This window comes from Lates calcarifer, linkage group LG24 (genome assembly GCF_001640805.2).
Source record: "Lates calcarifer isolate ASB-BC8 linkage group LG24, TLL_Latcal_v3, whole genome shotgun sequence".
Classification (NCBI taxonomy): domain Eukaryota; kingdom Metazoa; phylum Chordata; class Actinopteri; family Centropomidae; genus Lates; species Lates calcarifer.
Window position 1 is genome coordinate 597,442 of NC_066856.1, and position 20,321 is coordinate 617,762.

The window sequence follows — 20,321 nt, forward strand, 5'->3', positions numbered from 1 at the left end:
TACACCACACATATTATTTTGTAGACCTGTCCTCTGCAGTGACAGCTAAAGCTGCACTTTAGCTTTTATTTTGACTCCCTGTTCATCAAGTAAACTTTAGAAAGGCCTCAAATGGCAGATGTCAACAAGTATTTTCTTTGATACATTTGAAAGAAAATAACAACTGGTGAAAGAGGAAGTGTTTTTTCTCAGGCATGCAATCACTCATCTGAAGTGTGAATTGGTTTAAAGCGAGCTTTATCTGACCGGTTGGGGTTATTTTTAGAGATAAAGACGTGAAAGATATGAAAAAGTGTGAGGTTATGGAACGAAGAAAACAGTTCAACTGAAAAGTTAAGGTCGCTGCTGTGGTTTCATGAGAACTTGAGAACTTGAGTTTACTCCATTTGTCTCAGAAACACAGGAAGATTTTTTTTCTTTCCTTCTTGGTTTTACATTTTAGGCTTCACATTTACACACATTTAAAAACCTTTTTTAAGGTCAAAGGTTAGCAGTTAATGTCTGTGAAGTTTCGTTACTGGGCACGTGCTGGAAAATGAAAACCTTGTCCTATGTAAGCTGGTGTACTTAAGCAGTTTGTCAGTCAGTCAACAATCAGCTTGCAAAACTCCACTTCCTCTTAACCCTTCCTGGTCTCATGAAAGGCAGGGACGGAGCTTAGCACTGGACTTACTGATCATCCAGGGAGCACTTCATGTCTGTTTCTGGCTAAAAGTGACAACCTAAGTTTTATGAAGGTTTTAAAAGGCTCACTTTATGAAGACAGGAGCCCTTGTGACACATGAGGTCAAGTAAGGCTAATCTACACAGTTCAGGACTCTTAAATGAAGACATCTGATCAAACTGGGTCAGAGTCCACAGTGATTTTCTGGGGATTTGTATATTTCTGGTCCACAGCTGCTCACACTGCAGCACAAAGGTCCTCTGGGAGCTGTGGAAGTCAGTGGGGAGCAAGTCAGCAGAGACATGAAGTAACACCAGGCCAGAGGGAAGCTGCTCTTTTATTTCTGCTCGACACTTTTTTTTCTGAGTATGTAAAAATCACACACATTCAACAGCAGCTCAGACATAAAATGGTTCAGTCTGAGCTCCACAAGATTCCACAACCAAAACATCTTGAAAGACGTGGTTCAGAAAAATAAGAGGTACTTTTCCTCTACACGTCTGTATGTCAAAGAAAAGAGCTGTGGATTATTTGGGCCTTGGAGCCTGGTGGGCAGTGAGTTAACACTGACCTATCTGTCCTCTGTCTCAGGTGTTCACAGCTCTTTCTACTTAAGCACTGGTTTTTATTTGTGTTGAAATTTGTTGTAGACTGTCATTTGCATCTGATGTTTGTGTTAATGAGATTTGAATATTGAAAATATTTGTTAAATATGCACACTGTCACTTTGTCATTACGTTACTTCAGCCCTGAGAGCTGTTTATCTTAACTGTTCAGTGCTGAGTCTCAGTCAAATTACAGACACTGGATCGTTGTCTGTTGCTGTATGAACCAACAAAGAAACCAGGTACATTTCTCAGCACAGACACTGGTGATGCTGCCTGTTCTGCCCTCCAGTGGTTCAAATCATAAACAGGAACATGACACATTTAACTCTTTATAGAGCACTGAATCTCCATGTGCACTGACAAGAATAAATAAAAAGAAAATTTCAAACTCTTAAGTCATATTTTTTTATTTTAATGCACCACATTGCATATTTATCTTACAATTGTATACTATCTTATCAGTTACACACAAAACAAAAAGCAGCTGTGTAGTTATATACTTTTAATCTCCCAGAATGGCTTTTTTTTTTTTCAATGTGGAGTTAAATGAAGGTTTAAACTGATGAGCTGATGATGACAGAAAGTTGACCAAAACCAGGGGCATTAAACATATCACAAATTGTGTCTGTATGACCAATACATAAATTCATCATTTAATAACAGATAATCTTCTGTCTGATAGACATCCAACAGAAATATGGAAATGCTGCTTTCCACGTATCAATAACTTATTCTTAAATCTCAGGGTTCAATACAGAGACGAGACGACGGACGTCTCAATACTGCTAGTGTAGCTGCAAAAAGGTAAATGGTTTTAGAAAGGCCGATTCACTGTGACTGGCACTTAATGCTTAAGTGAGTTTTCTAACTGCCTCCAACTCCAACCTCAATCTAAAGCCTGGAAGCAGTGTGTTGAACTCCCTGTGCAGTTAAGGCTCCATGTGAATAAAGCAACAACATGTATGTACTGTTAAAAAATACTATTCAGATTTAGGATAACCATAAGAGCTACTGCACCATAAGATTATCAATTATAAAATAAGACTTAAAAATAATCAGCATCACTCTCCACTTCAAACTGAAGTGTATAAGTGAATCTACTGTAACACTACTAGCAAAAACTTGAATTAACAGTGAGGGAAGAGAAAAAAAAACACCCTCACATCAGAAGCATTTCAGGGCACCGTCTGAGATATACACTGTAAACAACCTTTTTTTCAAAGTTACAGTTTGGGAGATGTTGTGGCACACTGTAGATTGCATAGCATCAAACACAAAGGCATGGAAGCAGGTTTTAGAAATGTACTGCAGCTGCATACAAATACACGAGGGAATCGGTCCGTTTCCCTTCACTCAGGTTTATTCGTTCCAGCTCGAGTCTTCTTAAAGTCAGACTCCATCTTCTTTTCATACAAATAAAAACTCATTGTAAAATGACTGAAATGGAAGAGAAAGTGAGGCCTGTCCCTGCAACACATTATAAATATGGGATCACAGCTGGTTACAGAGGGCTCAGTTAAGCAGCTCCAGGTAGGTGATTGGCACTTTGCCCTTCTGGTTGCCTCGCTCACCCATCAGCCAGTCTGAGTCCATGCCTGGGACGCTGCTCACTGTGATCACCTGGAAACACAGGGAACGTGGATCAGGTCTCATTTAGTTCACTGTGTCATCTGTTATCAATTCTCTATTCATGTCAAGGCAGATAACTGACATAGCAAGTCTTTTATTCATCAGCTTTATAACCTCATCTCTGAAGTAGTTGGTTATAAATCCTGTTATTATCAAAGGCAGCTGGGGCCACACAGTTGGCTCAGAGGGCAAACTGGAAAATGTTTCTGGATGTGAATGAGGTAATGCTGCTTCATTGTTCGTCAACCACAGGCCTGTCATGGACAGTTTAGTGCTTTTCCAGGAAAGGGAGTGGCTTATGTTCCACTGCACACAGGCTACTGTACAGGAAGTGTTCCAGTGCTGCTACAGGACATGTAGCACAGAGAGATACATCAGGCTTCCTGATGTTGTTAGTTAATGTTAATGTGGGAACAACAGAGCATGTAAAATCCCACAGACTGTGAGTACTTTTACTCCATAATAATAAGAGAGGAGATCTTGTTTCAGTCTTACCTCGTCAGCCAGCAGGGAGAGCTCGCTGCTGCTGGCAGCGTCGTAGTCGTAAAGGACTCGGGCTTTGCGGCTGCCGTTGGAGCTACGCAACTCATTGAATCCGCCCGATGCTGCAGAGCAGCTGCGGCCCGAAGACACGCTGGGCAGGGAGGCTGACACCGGGATGGTGGGGACCGAGATGCTGGCCCCGCCTGACACTGATGACTGGTTGTTGTTGGAGAATGACGAGGGGAAACTGGTGGGAGGAAGAAGATAATGATAAGCAGAGCCTGACGCAGAGCAGGCAGACTGTTCTCCAGTATTAACATCAGTCCTGTTTGTTTTGTGTCACCTCTCCCTGTGAGGGCTGGATTAAAGACGACTACTCTGTGAACTCATCCCTGACTAACGTCTGTGTTTGTCCATTTTCCTCTTTCAACTGAAAGGTGAAATGTTTGTGTGACCTTACTTTGATTTTTATCACAAACTGATAACAACAGTTGTCAACAACATGCTTTCTCTCAAGGTGAGGCAGGAAGGTTAACAAACCACAAATAACAGACAGGGATTAGAATGGCTTCCTGCTCAGTGAAGTGAGAGTGCTGCATATAAGCTGCATATAAATGCAACTACTTCTGAAATGAGTAATGACTTAATTTGAGGGGTTTTCAGGTGAAATGCTGATTGACCCCTGAACCCCTCCTTCCAGTGGATCTCTATGTCATATGACCTGTTTTAATGATGATGAAGGAATGACGGTGGTGTTTCACCTGCCCAGCTGCTTCTGGAGATCCACCATGTACTGGTAACACTGTGCGTAGTACGTAGTCTGAGCCTCCACAAAGTCGTTCAGGCAGCGTAGGTGGTGCGCCTGAGAGGTGAGAGTTTCACTGGTTTCATCAGTTTGCCTTCATGTTTAACCCAAGTACCACTACCACTACCTTTAGTGTTTTATTCTGAGGTTAGATTAACAAAATAGACATCTTTCTACGTCAAACACTTCCAGTTATGTAACTAATGTGGCTGTAAACTAATATTTACCAGACAGATACTGGAGCGGTATGGAACAGCTCCTTTAAGCCTGAGAAAATAAAGCTAGTGATGTCACTGATCTAATATCAGGTGTGGAGTCTAAAGACGTTTTTCTGTGTAACCCAAAGAACTGTAAGTTGGGATCTCTCAGCCTCCACTACATCAATTTAAACCAGCCTTTCTGTCTTGCAGGTCCCCCAACATTACTAGGGTATGATACTAACTGCAGATGACTTTCAATAAAAATGCTGCAAAATGTCACACTGATGTTTGGATTCACAAACTAAAACCATGCAGCACTACAACAACATCCACTGGTGTTAAGGTGGAGGCCTGAGAGTGGACCACATTAACACCATTTGTGAACCTGGAGGCTGTTCTGGACTGTGGCTGGACCGAGCTGGACTACATACGTGGGTGCTGCTGACGCCTTCCAGCAGCAGGCGGGTGATCTCTGCCTGCCGGTCGAACTCACTCTGGGTCATCCTCAACTCCTGCTCTGCCTGAGACGGGTGAGACAAAACAGCTGTAAATTGGAGTCTGAGTCTGAGTCAACACTGAGTCTCAGTTGGGCAGATCATAACAAGCAAAATGTTTTCTCTTTATAATCAGATCAAAGGACACAGACTCAGCTGAAAAAATCTAATTGGTTTGCTGATGTTGTCCTCTGACATGCAATATTATCTGTATCTGTGTCCTGTGGTCTAAATCATTTACAGTTAGTTCAAAAACATGATTAAAAAAATAAAGATGAACAGATGGACAGTTCAGTCAAGCACAAAACAAAAATGATGCCAGAATTGGTCTTTGTGCACAGTGTGATATGATGTGGTGGAGTCAGAGACAGAAAAACAAAAAAAGACTGACATGAGACTGACAGTGAGGATTTGTATGATGGGACATCAGGGAACAGAACACACACTGAAAATGAAGTCTGTGTCCTGAGGGAAAGGTTTCCTTTTCCTCATACTGAGCCAAAAGATTCAATATGAGACCTGCTGGAACAATGGCTTGTTGTGACTTGCTGAAAAGTCCAATAAACATAAGGTCTGGAGCTGAGACTGACAGGGACAATGGCCTCACTGTCCTGAGCTCCCCACAGCTTACATTGGAGCCACACAGAGAGGTGTGCAGGAAGGGAGAGGGTCCACACTGTTTGGTTCTGTTGGACTTTTCCATGAGTTTGTGTCATGGAGGAGATAGAGAGAGGGATCGACAGCAGCTGGAGACACAAGTATCAGGGGGTTTGTATGCGCATGTGTGTGTGTTCAATTCAAATATGGCTCCAACATTCCACTCACCTCTGTCACTTCCTCTGCTCACATCTGCTGCTTTGCGTTTTGAAAACAGTGACACAGTAGTTAGAGCTACAGCTGCTGCACAGCCACAGCCAACACAACACATCTTTACACTGTGTGCGTGTGTGTGTGTGGGTAAGACAAAACCACAGTTTGTAGAAGGTAGCAGGACTGTAAGAATGTGGTACATTAAATATTTCTCATCCTCAGCTTTCACACAGTTAAACCACGTCCGATCCCTGTGATAGTACCATCCGTCAGAGACTGAAGTTGGTGCTTGTGTTAACCAGCAGAAACTACTATTTACACCTCTTTGTGTTTAGGTGACACTTTTGTGCTTTTTGATGGGTGAAGATGTTTACTCAGTGTTGGCAAAACACACATTAGATTGTCAATAACCACCAGACAACCCTGCTGTTTGGAAAAGCTCAATAAAATGAGTTAGCTGACAGGCCTCAGGGATGACCTGGCTCTGAATGTGCCATATTCTTTAGAGAGGGATGGAGATTAAACTCACTGGGTCTCAGCTCGATTGTTTCTTCTTGTATTACTCTAGATGCTCTGAAGGCTGCAGCCAAATTGCTTTGCTGGGACAGTGCCTGGTGTTTTATTGTCCATCCCTGGCTTTGATAGTACATTACACTGTTCAGTCATGTTGTTTGTAGTAGCTGTAGAATATCTGTCCAACATATTTCTGAAAGGATTTCATCATAAATAAGCCAAATGGTGGCTGAGATGATAAATACTGACATATAACTGGAGTACATTTGATTCTTTCTGACTTTAACAAAGAATGGATCAAATGTGGAATCAGTTACATAATCAATAAATCAAATAAATAAATGCTTCACCTATATTTCAAGATGTTTAAAGGCCTCTGAGGCCCCAAAACCAAAACTGTGATGGATCTTTATACTGATCCTAATCATCAGCCTCTATCATGACACTGGGACAAATGTGTCTCTGTCAAGTTTATCTTATAAAGCTCAAATCTAAATCATCTGTTTGACACAAATACAAACCAAGAAAAATGAAACATGTTAGCAAGGAAACAAGAGTCCAGAAAAAGGGAAGTCTAAACTTCCCATAGCTGTTCATGTGACTGTGCTGAAGTCACAAGAGATAAAATGGTCAGTTTTTTGTTGTGTAACGTTGTGCGTCAGTTATGACTTGTGTGACAGAGGGACAGAGGAGACGCCCAGACAGCTTCTCTTCCACTGAAAACAAGTCAGTTGACGATTTTAGAGAAAACAAGACTGACTAAGACCGTTCATCAATCAGCATCAGAATAACCAGTGCACTGATGATAATATGTGTGTGTGTGTATGCGTGTGTTTGTGTGTGCCTGTGCTTACCGCAGCTCTTGCATCAGCCATCCTGGCTTTCTTTAGCCTGGTTTTGGCTGCATCCAGATCCAGGCGTTTGACCTGTAGCAGCTTTCTTTCTTTCTGGACACAAATAACACACACAACACACAACAATAAGACAGAAAGCTCAGCTCCAGTTTTCACACAGAGCAGAGCTTTCATTGAGCCTGTTATACTGGATCAGTTAATCCTAATGATGTGACACCTGCTCTGGTTCAGGATACCTGTCAGTAGCTGTGATCAGGGTTATGACTGGAACAGGTGATATCCTGGAGGTTTGATGTTTGAATTTAGGTTGTCTTCATCTAATCACCTTGCTATTAGGGATGTGCATGAATCATTGATTAGTCGATTAATCAACACAGTAAACATAGTCGACATCTATTTTTAAGAACTGACTAATTTTTAATTGAGTGGAGGTGGGAGGAACGATGTGGAGCTAATGTTTATGGTTCTGTTTCTGCCGAGTGCTGCTTCTCTGCTGCATCTTGCTCTGTACAGTGCAAGCAAAAGACTGGAACAGATGTCGGCAATAAAGAGATGCAAATTACTGCATTATGCTGGGGGGTGGGGGTGAGGGGTGTTGCTTAATGGTCTTCGCAAGAGTTATTGTTCTAGTAGTAAGGGCTTGTGGGCTGTTAACCGAGCTGCTGCTAGCATTAGCTCACGTTGTTTCTAGATGCCAAGCTTGTTTTTAGGTCAGGATTCCCTCACTGTTCATCGTTCAGGAGGGTTTTACTGGGAGCTGAATTATCCACAGAGGCCTTATTCAATAAAGCAGTTTCATTTTTAAAAAATCAATGTTTCTTTGCGACGCGGACATGTGACATTGAGAGCGGCTGTTTGCTCAGCTTGTTTCTCTGATAACTGAAGATCCACACGTCTGATGACAAAAACCCTTCATCTGGTTTAAGATTAGAGTTCTAACATTATATAAAGTGTCTGTGACGTGAATGTTTTAATGTGCGGCCATCCGGCCGACAGCAGACGCTTACTGGTTTATTGTACCTAAACGCTCATGTGACAGCAAACGACAGGAACAAAAAACAAATAGCTTTGGTGACTTAAATGATTTCAGACGATATGCAGCTACAGCTCTGAAAAAGAACTTGATGGAAGCCATGATGATAAAACATAACTGCAGATCAGATCAGAGCTGAAAAAATGATGGTAATAAGCTGAAACCTACAGCAAGAAACATATTAACCTGATGATGTGATCACATTTCCAGATTGTTCTTTTTTTTTTAAAACAAACATTTTTAGACAAATAAAAACTTCTTTACTTCTAACTGTTCTTCCCTGAAATCCTGACTCCACCTAAATTTGTGAAAATGTTTCTACACATGAGACTGTTTAAGATTAAATTTCTAGACTGAGCTGAGGACTGTGTTCAGAGTTCAGTGTGATATCTGATTATCGCAGCTGCAGTAAGGGGCAGTCTCCGGCCATCAGTGCTGTGAATTGGATCCAAATAAAAGTTCAAAGTCCAGTGAGAAGTGAATCTGGTTCAAACCATTGAGTCAAGAGTTCAACTCACCAGAATGGTTTTGAAGTCGGCCTCTAGAAAGTTTCTGAAAGGTGTCAGGAAGTTGATGGCAGCACTTTGGATGAACTCCCGCTCTGCCCCGCCAATCTGTTTCTCTGTCTCACCACATTTTATCAGAGCATTTCCTGAAACGATCAAAACAAAACTTCACCCTCAATACAACACTGGACAGGAGACTGTAGAGCATCAACAATGTTTCGTCTGAGACCTGAACAGTTAAGTCATGAGAAGACACAGAGAGCAGAGGGCCAAGACAGAAAGTTGCTGTTCAAAGTCATAACAAGAATGGGGTTCAAATGTTCAACAGAAAGACTAACCTCAGTTTTATACGTCTGCACTAAACAGAACACTGAGCTAAACACACTTTATTTATCAACAGAATAATAATTCACATTCTACCATCTGTTCCATAAACTGAGGAATAGTGTGAAGGAGGATTGTGTTCATCAACCATCTCCTTTGCTGCCTCTGTAGGTTTTAAAACAGAAACTGGACTCTCACCGTATGCAGCTCCGGGACCAAATTCATTCCCCGAGTCGATCATGGCCTGGCCCAGCAGCTCATGGTTGTTCATTCGAGTCGGGGCTTTTTTCTCCAGTTTCTCATACACAAATTCCTCGAGCCGGACATCTGCAGTTTGCAATAAGAAAACTCAATTACGTGGTCATAAGACTACAGTGGGTCAGTCAAATGCAGACAGAGACTGTATGACAGTCAATACACACAGCCTGACTTATATTAAAAACGGGAGCTTTCAGAATGAGAGCCATCACAACAACAACAACTTCTCTATCACACCTGAGTGAATCTGTTTCATGTTATCACATCACGTGTGTGAGCACGGCCGATGATCTGTGGCATGTGAACACAGAAAAAGTAGAACAAACCCAGTTTACCATATCCAAGACGGTTACACAAGACTGTGACCAGCAGCTGGTCTGTTGCTGTTTGTTGTGCCACACTAATGTGGCATCATGGTGTGAAGTGAGGATGATGCACAGCTGAGCTGACAGACTTCACAATCACCCTGCCTACTGACAGCATCTCTGAGATGTTACACTTTTTTATGTGACCCACATTACTGGAAAATCTCCTGAATACAGACATGTGTAAATCACTGAGCTACAGTTCAGTGCAGCATCTGCTGTCTGTAAAAAAACAAAATTGACTAATAACACAGAACTGCTGATTTTCAATAAATTTATGTTTCTATAAATCTGTGTTGTCGACAGTGGCGAAACCTAAAAATTAGCATTAAGCTGACAGATCTATAATTGAGGTTTGGGTGACTGTCCCTGCCACAGAAGGGGCAACACAGAATAGGGGGGTGCAGTATGTCAGCATTATGTTAATTACAGTTAATTACAGAGTCAGGAGTGTGGTCTTACTGGGGTTGGGCTGCAGTAAGACTTCTGTCTGCTTCATAATCCTCTCCGTCCATTGCTTGGTGTTTTCGGCTCTGACCAACAGATTCTCCAAATGGGCGTCCAATTCTGTCTTCTCAGCCTGGCCGAGCTTCTCCTCTGTGAACTGACAGAGAAAATATTGGCTTATATACGGTTATATACCGTGACTTATTCCCGTCAGGACATCTCCGCTAACGTCGGTAGAGTGAACGGGTTATATAAACTCTCCGCCTAGCTGCTCCTGCTGCTGCTCACTGTCTGATGCTCCTGCGGCCTGTGAGCTAATGGATGAGCTCAGCCACTGTAACACAGACTGACATGTCGCTGGTACCGTTTCAGACCTATCTACAGTGTGTATGTGTTTAATTCAGCGAGATATATCTTCTCTCAGCTGATAATCAACGACACAACAACGGTACCGTTAGCAGTTCAGCTAGCAGGCAAGCTAACGCTACCTGAGCTAGCAGCTAACGTTGGTTAGCACCAACGTCCACGAACCAAACGGTTGAACGTACCTGTACCGCACGACTCAGGAAAGTACCGGCGTCTGCGGCGAGCCGCTTGACGTTAAAGTCCATGGCACGGCGGGGAAAATAAACACTTAATACAGCAGCTAGCCTGTCTCACAGCCCAACGGCTATCCCCACAGAAAATGCCATTGAAGCAGCGTTTAGTCGGAGGTCCACCCAGCTGTTCTCACAAAGATAGTACGGCAACAAGATAGTTCACGTCTTCGCCCTGTTTTCACAGCTGAACGAAAATCACACGACAACGACGACGACGACAAAAACTGAGCGTCAGATTTTTGGTTTCAAGCAACAACAGTGAATTTAAAGTACATAACACAAATGTCAGTGTAAGTGTTGCGGTTCATCTCGGCCAACTGCTGCTCAAACGTTTGATGTCGAGAATTTATCTCTTGATCTACTTTACTTCCACTAATCTTTTGTTACATTCACGATATACGGAAATATCGGAATCATACCACAAATAAAACGGATCGATATGCGGTAAAAACAAAATAAATAAATGAACAAATTAAAATAGTGGGAAAATCTAAATGTTCTTTAGCAGCAGAGTAATTGAGATGTGATGTTAGGATGATGGTATATGGAAATAGGATGATGGTGAAAACAACAACTAAAACAAAACATAAAAAGAACAGATCAACTTCAAATGTGAAGCACACATACTATTATTGACAAAAAAATCCGTTTAGGTATTAAGTTCAAGCAAAAAATATCTAAATGTATATTTACAAGTTAGGAACTGGGAAATTAAAATTACTGTGAATGCACCATGCGTGCGTTTGCGTGTGCTTGCGGTGGTTCTGTCTTAAATAGCTTTATTGTAGGTCTATTTTTCATTGACTGAAAGATTCACAGACAGTAACATAACCTACACACTCGAACTCAGATGACACATTTATCTACTGTGGAAATATAAATACTGTTATTCTCTCAAACCGAGGTTTCAGCCTATTTAAACCAAACTGTATGCAGAATAAAGCGTCTTACTCGGTCAGAATTTGACCTCACACCCCTCATTGACCCTTGGTGATTTCCTCATGTACTGACAGACTCAAGTATTGTTATACACTATCTAATCACAGATCCAGTACGCCATCAAATACTAAAGCAGCCGTTAGTTGTTTGCGTCTTGGATCTTGCTCCGTCCCATCATAACAGTACGTCACGATTTTATTTTTATTATGCATCACGTCTGTGTGGAGGAGGAGAGAGGAGGCTCATCATTTCAGTATATATTTTTTAGCAGCAGTCATGGCAGCACTCCAAACTTTGTCATTCTAATGAAAGTACAAATTGGTGGAGGGGAGGCTATCATAGACAAACTGTTTCAATCCTCCCCTTTACAGTACTGTGTTTAAAACCTCCACAGTGCACATAGATGGTGTGAGATTTATAATGGCTGTTTATGTAGCCACATAAAACTGCAACACATGCTATTTGACCTGTGATATTCTTTGACTTGTTCTGCATGCTGATGAGTAACACTGACACAGTGAAAATAATATTTCCACAACATAATATCAACCCACTCCTCTTTCTTAGAAAATGTCTCGAGGAAGTGGACTTGGCAGATTTTGGAAAAACAAAAACACTCTTCAGGTCTGGATGTGATTATGCCAGACAGGGCCTGCCACCTGCTGGGTGGGAGGAAGTCAGGCAGAGAGAGAAATCAAATGACTTGTCCTCTGTAAACTACCAATGCACCATCAGCCACAACCTTTCTCCAGTTTGCACAGCTGAAACATAGATTCTCAGAGCTCTGCCAAGACGACAGGTAACACCGGTAAAGATGATGATTTTCAGTGTTTGGACAGGCTTGAATTTCTGCCTATCTATAATTTTTCAACAAGTCAGAATGAGCTGTAAAAGTAACCAAGTGATTCCTGACAGTAGCCTACACTCTACATTTTTTTTATAACCACACTGTGTCAAAGATATTAAGGCTTTGGCTGCTTCATGCCTGGCTGACTGTAAGAATTGTTGCTTTAAACATGTGAATATGGAAGTCAGCACTTTTCGGAAGGCAGAACAGCTCCTTTGAGGAAGGAATATGTTGCTCTCTCTCTGGTTGTTCCACGAGTAAATCTGTATCTGCTCTTTCACTTCACAACAACAGAAAGTTCTCAGGGGAAAGAGACGACGGAAACCTGCTGAAACCAAACTTCAGAAAAATGACTTTCTCACTGAGGGAAAGAATGTTTTCATGGGATTGGGAAGCAATACACACATGCTGGGGACATAACAGTTCTTTATTTGCCTATAATGCAGCTGTAGAGGATAAATGTGTTTAATATAATACTTTGCACAGACTTTCCCTCTCTAACATGATGCAGCTTTGACAGAGCAAATAGATTCGAGTTTCATTCAGTACAAGACTTTAAAATGCCACCGTCATGGACTGTCCTGTCAAAGTACTGTACATCTGCAGTATGAGAAAGAATGGCAGTCATCCACACTATAAATACTTGATAGGCTCTGAGTCAAAGCTAAACTACTGTTGCTCCTTGTTTTTGACCAGGTTTTGGGCTAACTCCAGCAGCAGAGGATATCTGAACGTCCTCTCCCTCCACGACTCTGGGATTCCCTGGAGACCGGTCTGAAAACACATTGAGATGACAGCTGAAAGCTTCGCAGGAGATTTCACAGATCAGCTCAAATACAGCACACAGCACAACTGTTGTTACACATATGATTTAACATAACAAAATCAAAACATTCCCCTCACATTAAAATGTTTTTCCGGTGGATGTTTTTTTAAAAACAGAATGGAGTATAACCCTTCTTTCCTGCTCTCACTGATTTCCACTGCTCTACAGTACCTGCGCCCCAAAGCAGGCTCCTATGAAGGAGGCTCGGCTGGCGGTGCATCCCCCGCAGCGCATGGTGTCTCTGACGGCTTCATCCAGCTGGTTCAGTGTCAGGACTCCATGAAGCGCTCCCTGGAACGCACCGGGCAAAGCTGGACACAGTCCCAGGTTTAACAGCAGGTTGAGACATGACAAAGACATGAGACATACAGAAACAGATACAATCTGTTAAAGTGTTGTTCTGAAATATTTATGTTCTTCCTGTCCATTAAAAACACCATGCTTTGCTTGTCTCTTTCCATGTACAGTAGGCATGTGAACAGATCTGGTGAGCAGACCTCTTCATGTACATTAAGCATCTGAACCTTTCAGCCCTGTAAAACCTGAGGCACTCATTTCAGCAGGAGGGGGAAAACCAAGAGGAAAGAGGAGGGAGATCATTAGTCAGGAGATCAAAGGCCAGAGGACCAGCTAACTGACAGGAAGGCCATGCAGGCCACCCGGAGTCAACAGACCTGGATCCTGCTGCTGCCGCCTGCCTTACCTCATGTGTTTGTGTACACAGCAGGTATGAGCTGCTGGGACGTCTTGGCTAGGTTCTCCTTCACCTGGTGGATATGTGCTGCAGCAGAGACGCAGGGAGATATAATAGATAAGATATAATATTCTGTTCAAACACTGGAGCTCATTGTGGCTGTGGATACCCTACTGTCAAAACATACACTAAATATCTTTTACATCTTTGCTATAACATTATATTTTGATTTTCAACTGTAATTTCTTATATGATGATCATGTTCTTGCATGTACGACCCACATTTCCCAGAAGACCTGCTGGTTTCTATGTGTGTTGTGTTGTGCCTATTTCTCCCTCAGCTTGTTTTAGGAAAGAATGAGAGAAGAATAAAAATAGAGAAATAGAATAGTTCCTGCTTTACACTGCAAGCCCTCCTCTTTATACAGCAGAGTTCACACAAAATCCATCCTGATGGAATAAACAGTAAAACACAGCCTATGTATACAGGTTAGAAGCAGCTCACAGAAATTTTACTTTAGTAAAAAGTTTGACATTTCATTTTCTTACTAAGAGTCAGATGAGAAGGTGGAAAGAGCTCTTAGGTTTGTATGTTACATGTAAAGCAAAAGTCAAGCCGTAAAAAACTTTTGGGTTTAAAGGTTCTGGTTTTCAAAGCTACGATAAGCTATAAAATATTGATTACAGCAGCTTTAAAGACTGATGTAGTTGTACCAATAACAGCCCGGTCCAGGTCCTGAGGGTTCTGCCTCTTCGGGTCATTCAGCTGAGCCAGAACTGCATCCAGAGCGTTTGGATCTGGACCATTCAAAATGAATTGCTCCAGAAACCTACACAGTTAAACAGAGGTTAAACATCTACCTCCCTGCACTCCCTTCTACTGGGTCAGAAGTTTGCGTTAAGAGGCCTCACTGGTTGCACAGATTCACAGCTGTCACTCTCACCTGGCTGCAGCCAGAGTCACAGCCACACACATGTCATTGTTCTGTGTGACCCGTACGGCTTTTTCCACTTTCTCCAGCATCTCTGGCTGTCCAGCGAACATGGCCACAAGCCGGAGCCAACTTAGTGACGCCGTCCATCTGACAGTCCACTTCACTTCCTCAAAACACACACACACACACATGCACAGATTACAACTACACACAAATGTCAGCCTGCAGAGGTCTTTAGATGATTAAAACATGTTTTTATGTCTTAAAAATAAAAGAAACATGAGTCAGTGACACATCTCCTTTGGTCCACAGCTATACGCAGATACATGACCACAGCCCTGATGCATTGTCTCTGCTACATAATGTCCACTCACAGAGCTGTCCACAGTGTTCACAGTGTGTAGCAGAGAACCAAGAACACACACATACTTGCAGACACATGGTGCATATTCATGTGCAATACATGCCAACTGCAAGCATGAAAATATAACTCAATACAAAGAAATAAAAAAAACAAAGGAAACATTCCTTTAAGTGTGAAAGAAAACTATTTTTCAATAAAACTAATACTTCCAGTCGACTCCACCCTCACTGCTGCCCCATACACAAACATAGGTTTGGCAGTGTTCAAAGGGATACTGATGCACATTTAAGTCTTACAGCCTGTAGTGGTTTTCTTCTTCCATTGTGTACCACACAGCTCCTAATGCTGTTAAACCAAACTACAAGGGCATAGACAATAAAAGATCATTAAATATCATAATATACTAAACCCTGGCCTCCTGATGCTTATAGTGAAGCTGAAAGTTTAACTTCAGATGGATTTATTTATAACTCTGCTGTTTCTCCCAATAATGAGGTGAAGGATCAGGAGGTAACATAGAAAATAATAAGATCTAATCATGGAAGTGCACTCCTCTTAATGACTGAGCCTCACAATCAGATGCAATGACATGACAGATGTGTTTACAGTTTCCATGGGTGGTTAAGTGTAGAGAGGAGAAAATATCAGGACCGTTTTTCTTTAGTATGATGTGTGATATTTACCAGTTTCCTCTTTGCCAGCGTCCACATTTCTGATGAAAGCTTTCAGGCTGCCGTTTCTCCACGGACCATCGATGGGGAGGACAGCTTTGGGCCCTGACAGATGAAACAAACATTTGTTTTATATAGGTACATGAATATTCACTGACACAGTTTCATCCTTATTGACAGATGATACCTAAATGAGTATGATCAGAGAGGAAACATTTCCCTGGACTTTGTGTTGATGCAGTATTAGTTTCTGTAGGTGGAGCTCTTTTCTTTGTCTATCACACTGCCCATGATGATGACATAAAGACATAAAGCCATGTGCCCTTTACTGTATCCAAAGGTGCTCTGTGTTGATCTGCTGATTTACAGCAGCTCTGCATTATATGATATCCTGACTGTAAAAAAAAAATATCTAGAGCAGTGGTCACCGGCGAGGACAGGGAAGTCTGACTGTGTGGAATATTTTCATGGAGAGGGAAATTCCCCTCAGCAGACAGGAAAGTCATTCTGCTTCAGACACCAACAGAAACACTCATATCATTTTAGGATTAATAGCTGATCATTAACACATCTGGACAGTACCTCCTTTCTGCCTGTACGGATCATTGAGAGGCAGGTCGTACACTGTTCCTGGGCCAAAGAACGTGTAGAAGCGTTTGGATAAGTCGTCCACATTCACATCTGCCAACACATAATATATTGATTCCTTAAGAAACAGTCACTGTACATTTATAACTGGAGGAGCTACAAATGTTTCCTTATAATTGTTAATCCATTGGCTGCCCCCTCCACATCTCCAACCATATTTCTCCATATACTAAACATCATGTCCTTTACGCTCTCTTCACACTGGATTCTGAACTATCCCTAGAACTATCGCCCCCCCGAAATGAGCTGTGGTCCCTCCCTGATTCACTGCTGGGTAAAGATCAGCCAACATCTACCTGACAAATGGTTGTTTTGTTGTTTGCTCACTATTATACACCACACTGATGTTTTGTACACAGCACATATAAAAACAAGTGGTTTCCTAAAGGTGCTTGGTAAAAGAAAAAATAACATCTGGACTATACAGAGGCCAAAATATCCCACAGAGTATTTTTAAAGGGGTTGTTTAGGGAAACACTTTAGCTAGCTGTTTCCCCCTGCTTCTGGTCTTTATGCAAAGCTAAGTAATTAACTCTAGCTTTATATTTACCACAGACATGAGTCTCATCTATCCCTTAGCAACACAGTTGAATTATTCCTTTAAAATAGAAGCTGAAGACTTCAGGAGACTGCAACTGCTGCAAACAAATAAGACCAAGACCACCAGCATTACATTTTGCAAAAAAAAAAAATCTTTACAGGAAGTAGAGGACAGGAAGAGGTTTGTGGTCCTCCAGGGCAAAAAAAAGCAGCATCTGTCTGAGGGTTTGTTCAGGTGAGAAATGACAATACAAGGCAGATGGAAAAGTGTCAGTCAGACAGAGTCAGAGTTTAGATTTTAAGGAAAATCAGTAATAATGTAAAATGTTACACCTTGTTAACATTGGATAATGATAAACTCACTCCCAGGCTCAGAGAGTATCATGTTAACTATAACACCATCTGTGTGGGTGGATGTCAGTACCTCCACACTGACTAAGTGACTCCAGCAGGACGTAGGCCTGGTCTCCGTAGCAGGTCTGCTCGCCCGTCGTCCTGCGGTAGAAAGGATTCGCGGACTGAGGCCTGAACTCTGGACATGGCTCCAGCTCAGAGAGAACCTCTTTGAGCCTGTCGGGGTTGTAGATCCAGTGCATGGGCTGAGCTAAATGTATACACACCAACACACACACACACACACACACACCACACACACACACACACACACGAAAGAGAGTGAAAAATACTGTCAACAGATGGAAATATGGACAGATGTGTTTTACATGTTAGAGCAACAAGAATCACATGTTCAACATTGAGAACTAATATTTGAGAATACTGCTAATTTCTGTGGTATGTTAAGAATGAAATGTGGTTGTTAGAATAAACATTATTCGTGGTTTATTGGTGTTTTTCAGAGCAGCTCTGGCAGAAACGTTGTGTGTAAGTCAACAAGACTTGTGTAATTGGAGGCACCACCCCTATACTTTATCAGTGTGTACAGATGTTGCTTATGGATGATGTTATTGATAATGTTTCTGTGCAACACTGAAAAAAACAATGACACGCTAAAATGTCACATTGTGTAACAGCTAATGATCATCAGTGACCTTATAAAGATTTTCAGTCACAAATTATGGAATTGTACGGAGCCCCGGAGTGGTCACCTCACTTTATTTTTTTTTCAAAATGTGCGCACGAAATTCATTCCCACGTTTTACTTAATTTGTGGGCCCAAGATAAGTGTATATATAGGGAACCATAACAACAGACTGCATTGGACTCTCCCTCACCTCCTTATGCTGAAGAATACGGACTGAAGAGTTGGTGTGACAGGTGTGTACCGGGCCTTACATTAAACAGCGCAGAGTACTGACCGGCTCCTTACTGTCAGGTGAAGGGGAGCCTGGTGCAGTTGTGACAGTAGTTAAATAATCTTGGAAAGCTGCATGCGAACTGATACATTCTCTTAATGAATGACTTATTAATGTAGGTTACTACATAGGCTATTTAAGTGCTCTAACTAAAGTTGTCTTATTGGCTAATAATCAGCTTAACACTGATATTTGAAGTAGGTGCAGTGCACTTTATGGCTCTCTGAATATTACACTTGTGTGCACAAAATAGTAAAACGCGCACATGTTTTAGTACTTCGTTCGCACGTTTTACTATTTTTGTTTTCACGTGACCACTCCGGGGCTCCGTAGAATTGAATAGATATGACAGGTAAAATCAAACAATGACATACAAACATCAGTTCCTGGGATGTGTGAGCTGAATGAGGCAGGTTTGGTTTGTAGTAAAACTCCCGTTGTTGTAATGAACTCAGTTTCAGTTTATCTTACCTGCTGCATCTGCCACTGCTGCCCCGATAATGGCCCCGATGGCTCTGTCTGATACACTCAGGGCCATCTGCTCCAAACACACACACACACACACACACACACACACGGTAAAAACTACTGTTCCACATTTCTAACATAACCTTTAAGAAACAGTGTTGGCAGAATATAACTGCTGTACTAACAGCTCGTTAACATTGTTGTAATGTTTAAATGTTTAAAGTCATGACTGCAGTCATTATATTTTCTAGTTAAAGTCTCACTTATATTATTTAGTTTCAGCTGCAAAAGTTTGCCAACACAGAATTTATTCAATTACATGACATCAGGTACAAAGATTAGAAGATTATTCTGCCCTCAGAGAGGGAACATGTGTTTATTATTTCATAATCATTAAGATACAGGTATTCATATTCTATCATTCTATCATTAGATACCTTGAAAGTCCTTGAGGTCCTTAAATGCTAATTACTCCTCAGCTCAGGGCTTCGTCTTCACCTTGTAACTTTCACTTGAAATGTTGTATAAAGTCGTCTCTGTGTCAGTTTTCTTACAGGGGGTGGGCACCATCAGCACAGTGATAAGCACACACCACCCAGTGCACTGGGGGGGAGGCTAAGGGGGAGGGTAGAGCACTGGAGCACAGTGGTGAGGTATGAAGCGTCAGTGGTAAACAGAGAGGAGGTTTAGTGCAGATGAGGTGATAGTTTGTTTGTCAGGCGCTCTATAACCCTGCTCCCCATGGACGCCTACAGCCAAGCTAGCTGCTCTGTGCGACTGTATCAGGCACAGTGCTTTCAGATAAATGCTAATGTTAGCATGCTACAATACTGATGTTTAGCAGGTTTAATGTTTACTGTGTTCACTATCTTCACATGTTAGCATGTTAAGATTTGCTAATTAGCATTAATCTGGCTGATGATGGGGATGTCATTAGCACTGGATACATGTGAATGAAAAGTCAGAGGATCACCAATTCATGAGAATGCAGAGGACAATATATTAATATAAGATATTCAGAACCATTAATGCCACAGAGGTGAATCAGGGAAAATTATTTGGATTCATCACCTGGGACCATGAATGACCAATTTTCAGGATATTTCATTTCAGAATTGAAATTCAAAGTGACTGACAGACCAACAGTTCTATATCTATCCCCGTCTCCTCAAAATCTTTACAGGCAACTAACAAATACAGTTTGTAAAAAATCTTATTGCTACCAGATTTTGTTTTTCTGTTAAATGTTTACAGACAATGTGTTTGTTTTCTACCAAAATATCTCATCTCTCACCTCAGTCTCCACCTGTAGTGACTCCAGCTTTAAGAAACAGTTTTCTGGTTCTGTTCAGACTCTCACAGCTCCTGATTCAGGTTCTGGGAAAGATCCTAGTCTAGTTTAAAAAGTTCATATTAACTCAGACACAGTCTGTTTATTTACACTGAACCTAAACCACCATCTTTCCCCGGGCCTGAACCATAGA

The 20,321-nt window shown here is 41.7% G+C and overlaps 2 protein-coding genes across 2 annotated transcripts; both read right to left on the minus strand.

The window, feature by feature from the left end:
- Positions 1-1,663: 1,663 nt before the first annotated feature.
- Positions 1,664-10,910, minus strand: sh3glb1a (SH3-domain GRB2-like endophilin B1a). The gene is made up of 9 exons (XM_018698169.2): positions 10,542-10,910; positions 10,009-10,150; positions 9,122-9,250; positions 8,612-8,745; positions 7,061-7,153; positions 4,821-4,910; positions 4,146-4,246; positions 3,397-3,631; positions 1,664-2,892 (listed from the first exon to the last, which is right to left on the minus strand). The coding sequence occupies exons 1-9, from the start codon at positions 10,602-10,604 to the stop codon at positions 2,785-2,787; spliced, it is 1,095 nt and encodes a 364-aa protein (XP_018553685.1). The 5' UTR covers positions 10,605-10,910; the 3' UTR covers positions 1,664-2,784.
- Positions 10,911-12,786: 1,876 nt separating this feature from the next.
- Positions 12,787-19,422, minus strand: LOC108898218 (crystallin J1B-like). Its single transcript, XM_018698129.2, is given in 11 exon segments — positions 12,787-13,152; positions 13,376-13,515; positions 13,908-13,985; positions 14,613-14,728; positions 14,843-14,952; positions 14,954-15,000; positions 15,881-15,973; positions 16,451-16,549; positions 17,481-17,660; positions 18,841-18,907; positions 19,275-19,422. Coding segments are annotated over 10 exon segments (1,035 nt in total). The 5' UTR covers positions 19,275-19,422; the 3' UTR covers positions 12,787-13,047.
- Between the last annotated feature and the right edge of the window lie 899 nt (positions 19,423-20,321).

Coding starts and splice junctions, on each gene's coding strand:
- sh3glb1a (XM_018698169.2), bottom strand. CDS start 10,604: ATGGACTTTAACGTCAAGCGGCTCGCCGCAGACGCCGGTACTTTCCTG. Junction 9,251..10,008: donor CTTACTGCAGCCCAACCCCA/GTAAGACCACAC, acceptor TGCAAACTGCAG/ATGTCCGGCTCGAGGAATTT. Junction 3,632..4,145: donor CTCCAGAAGCAGCTGGGCAG/GTGAAACACCAC, acceptor TCCTCCCACCAG/TTTCCCCTCGTCATTCTCCA.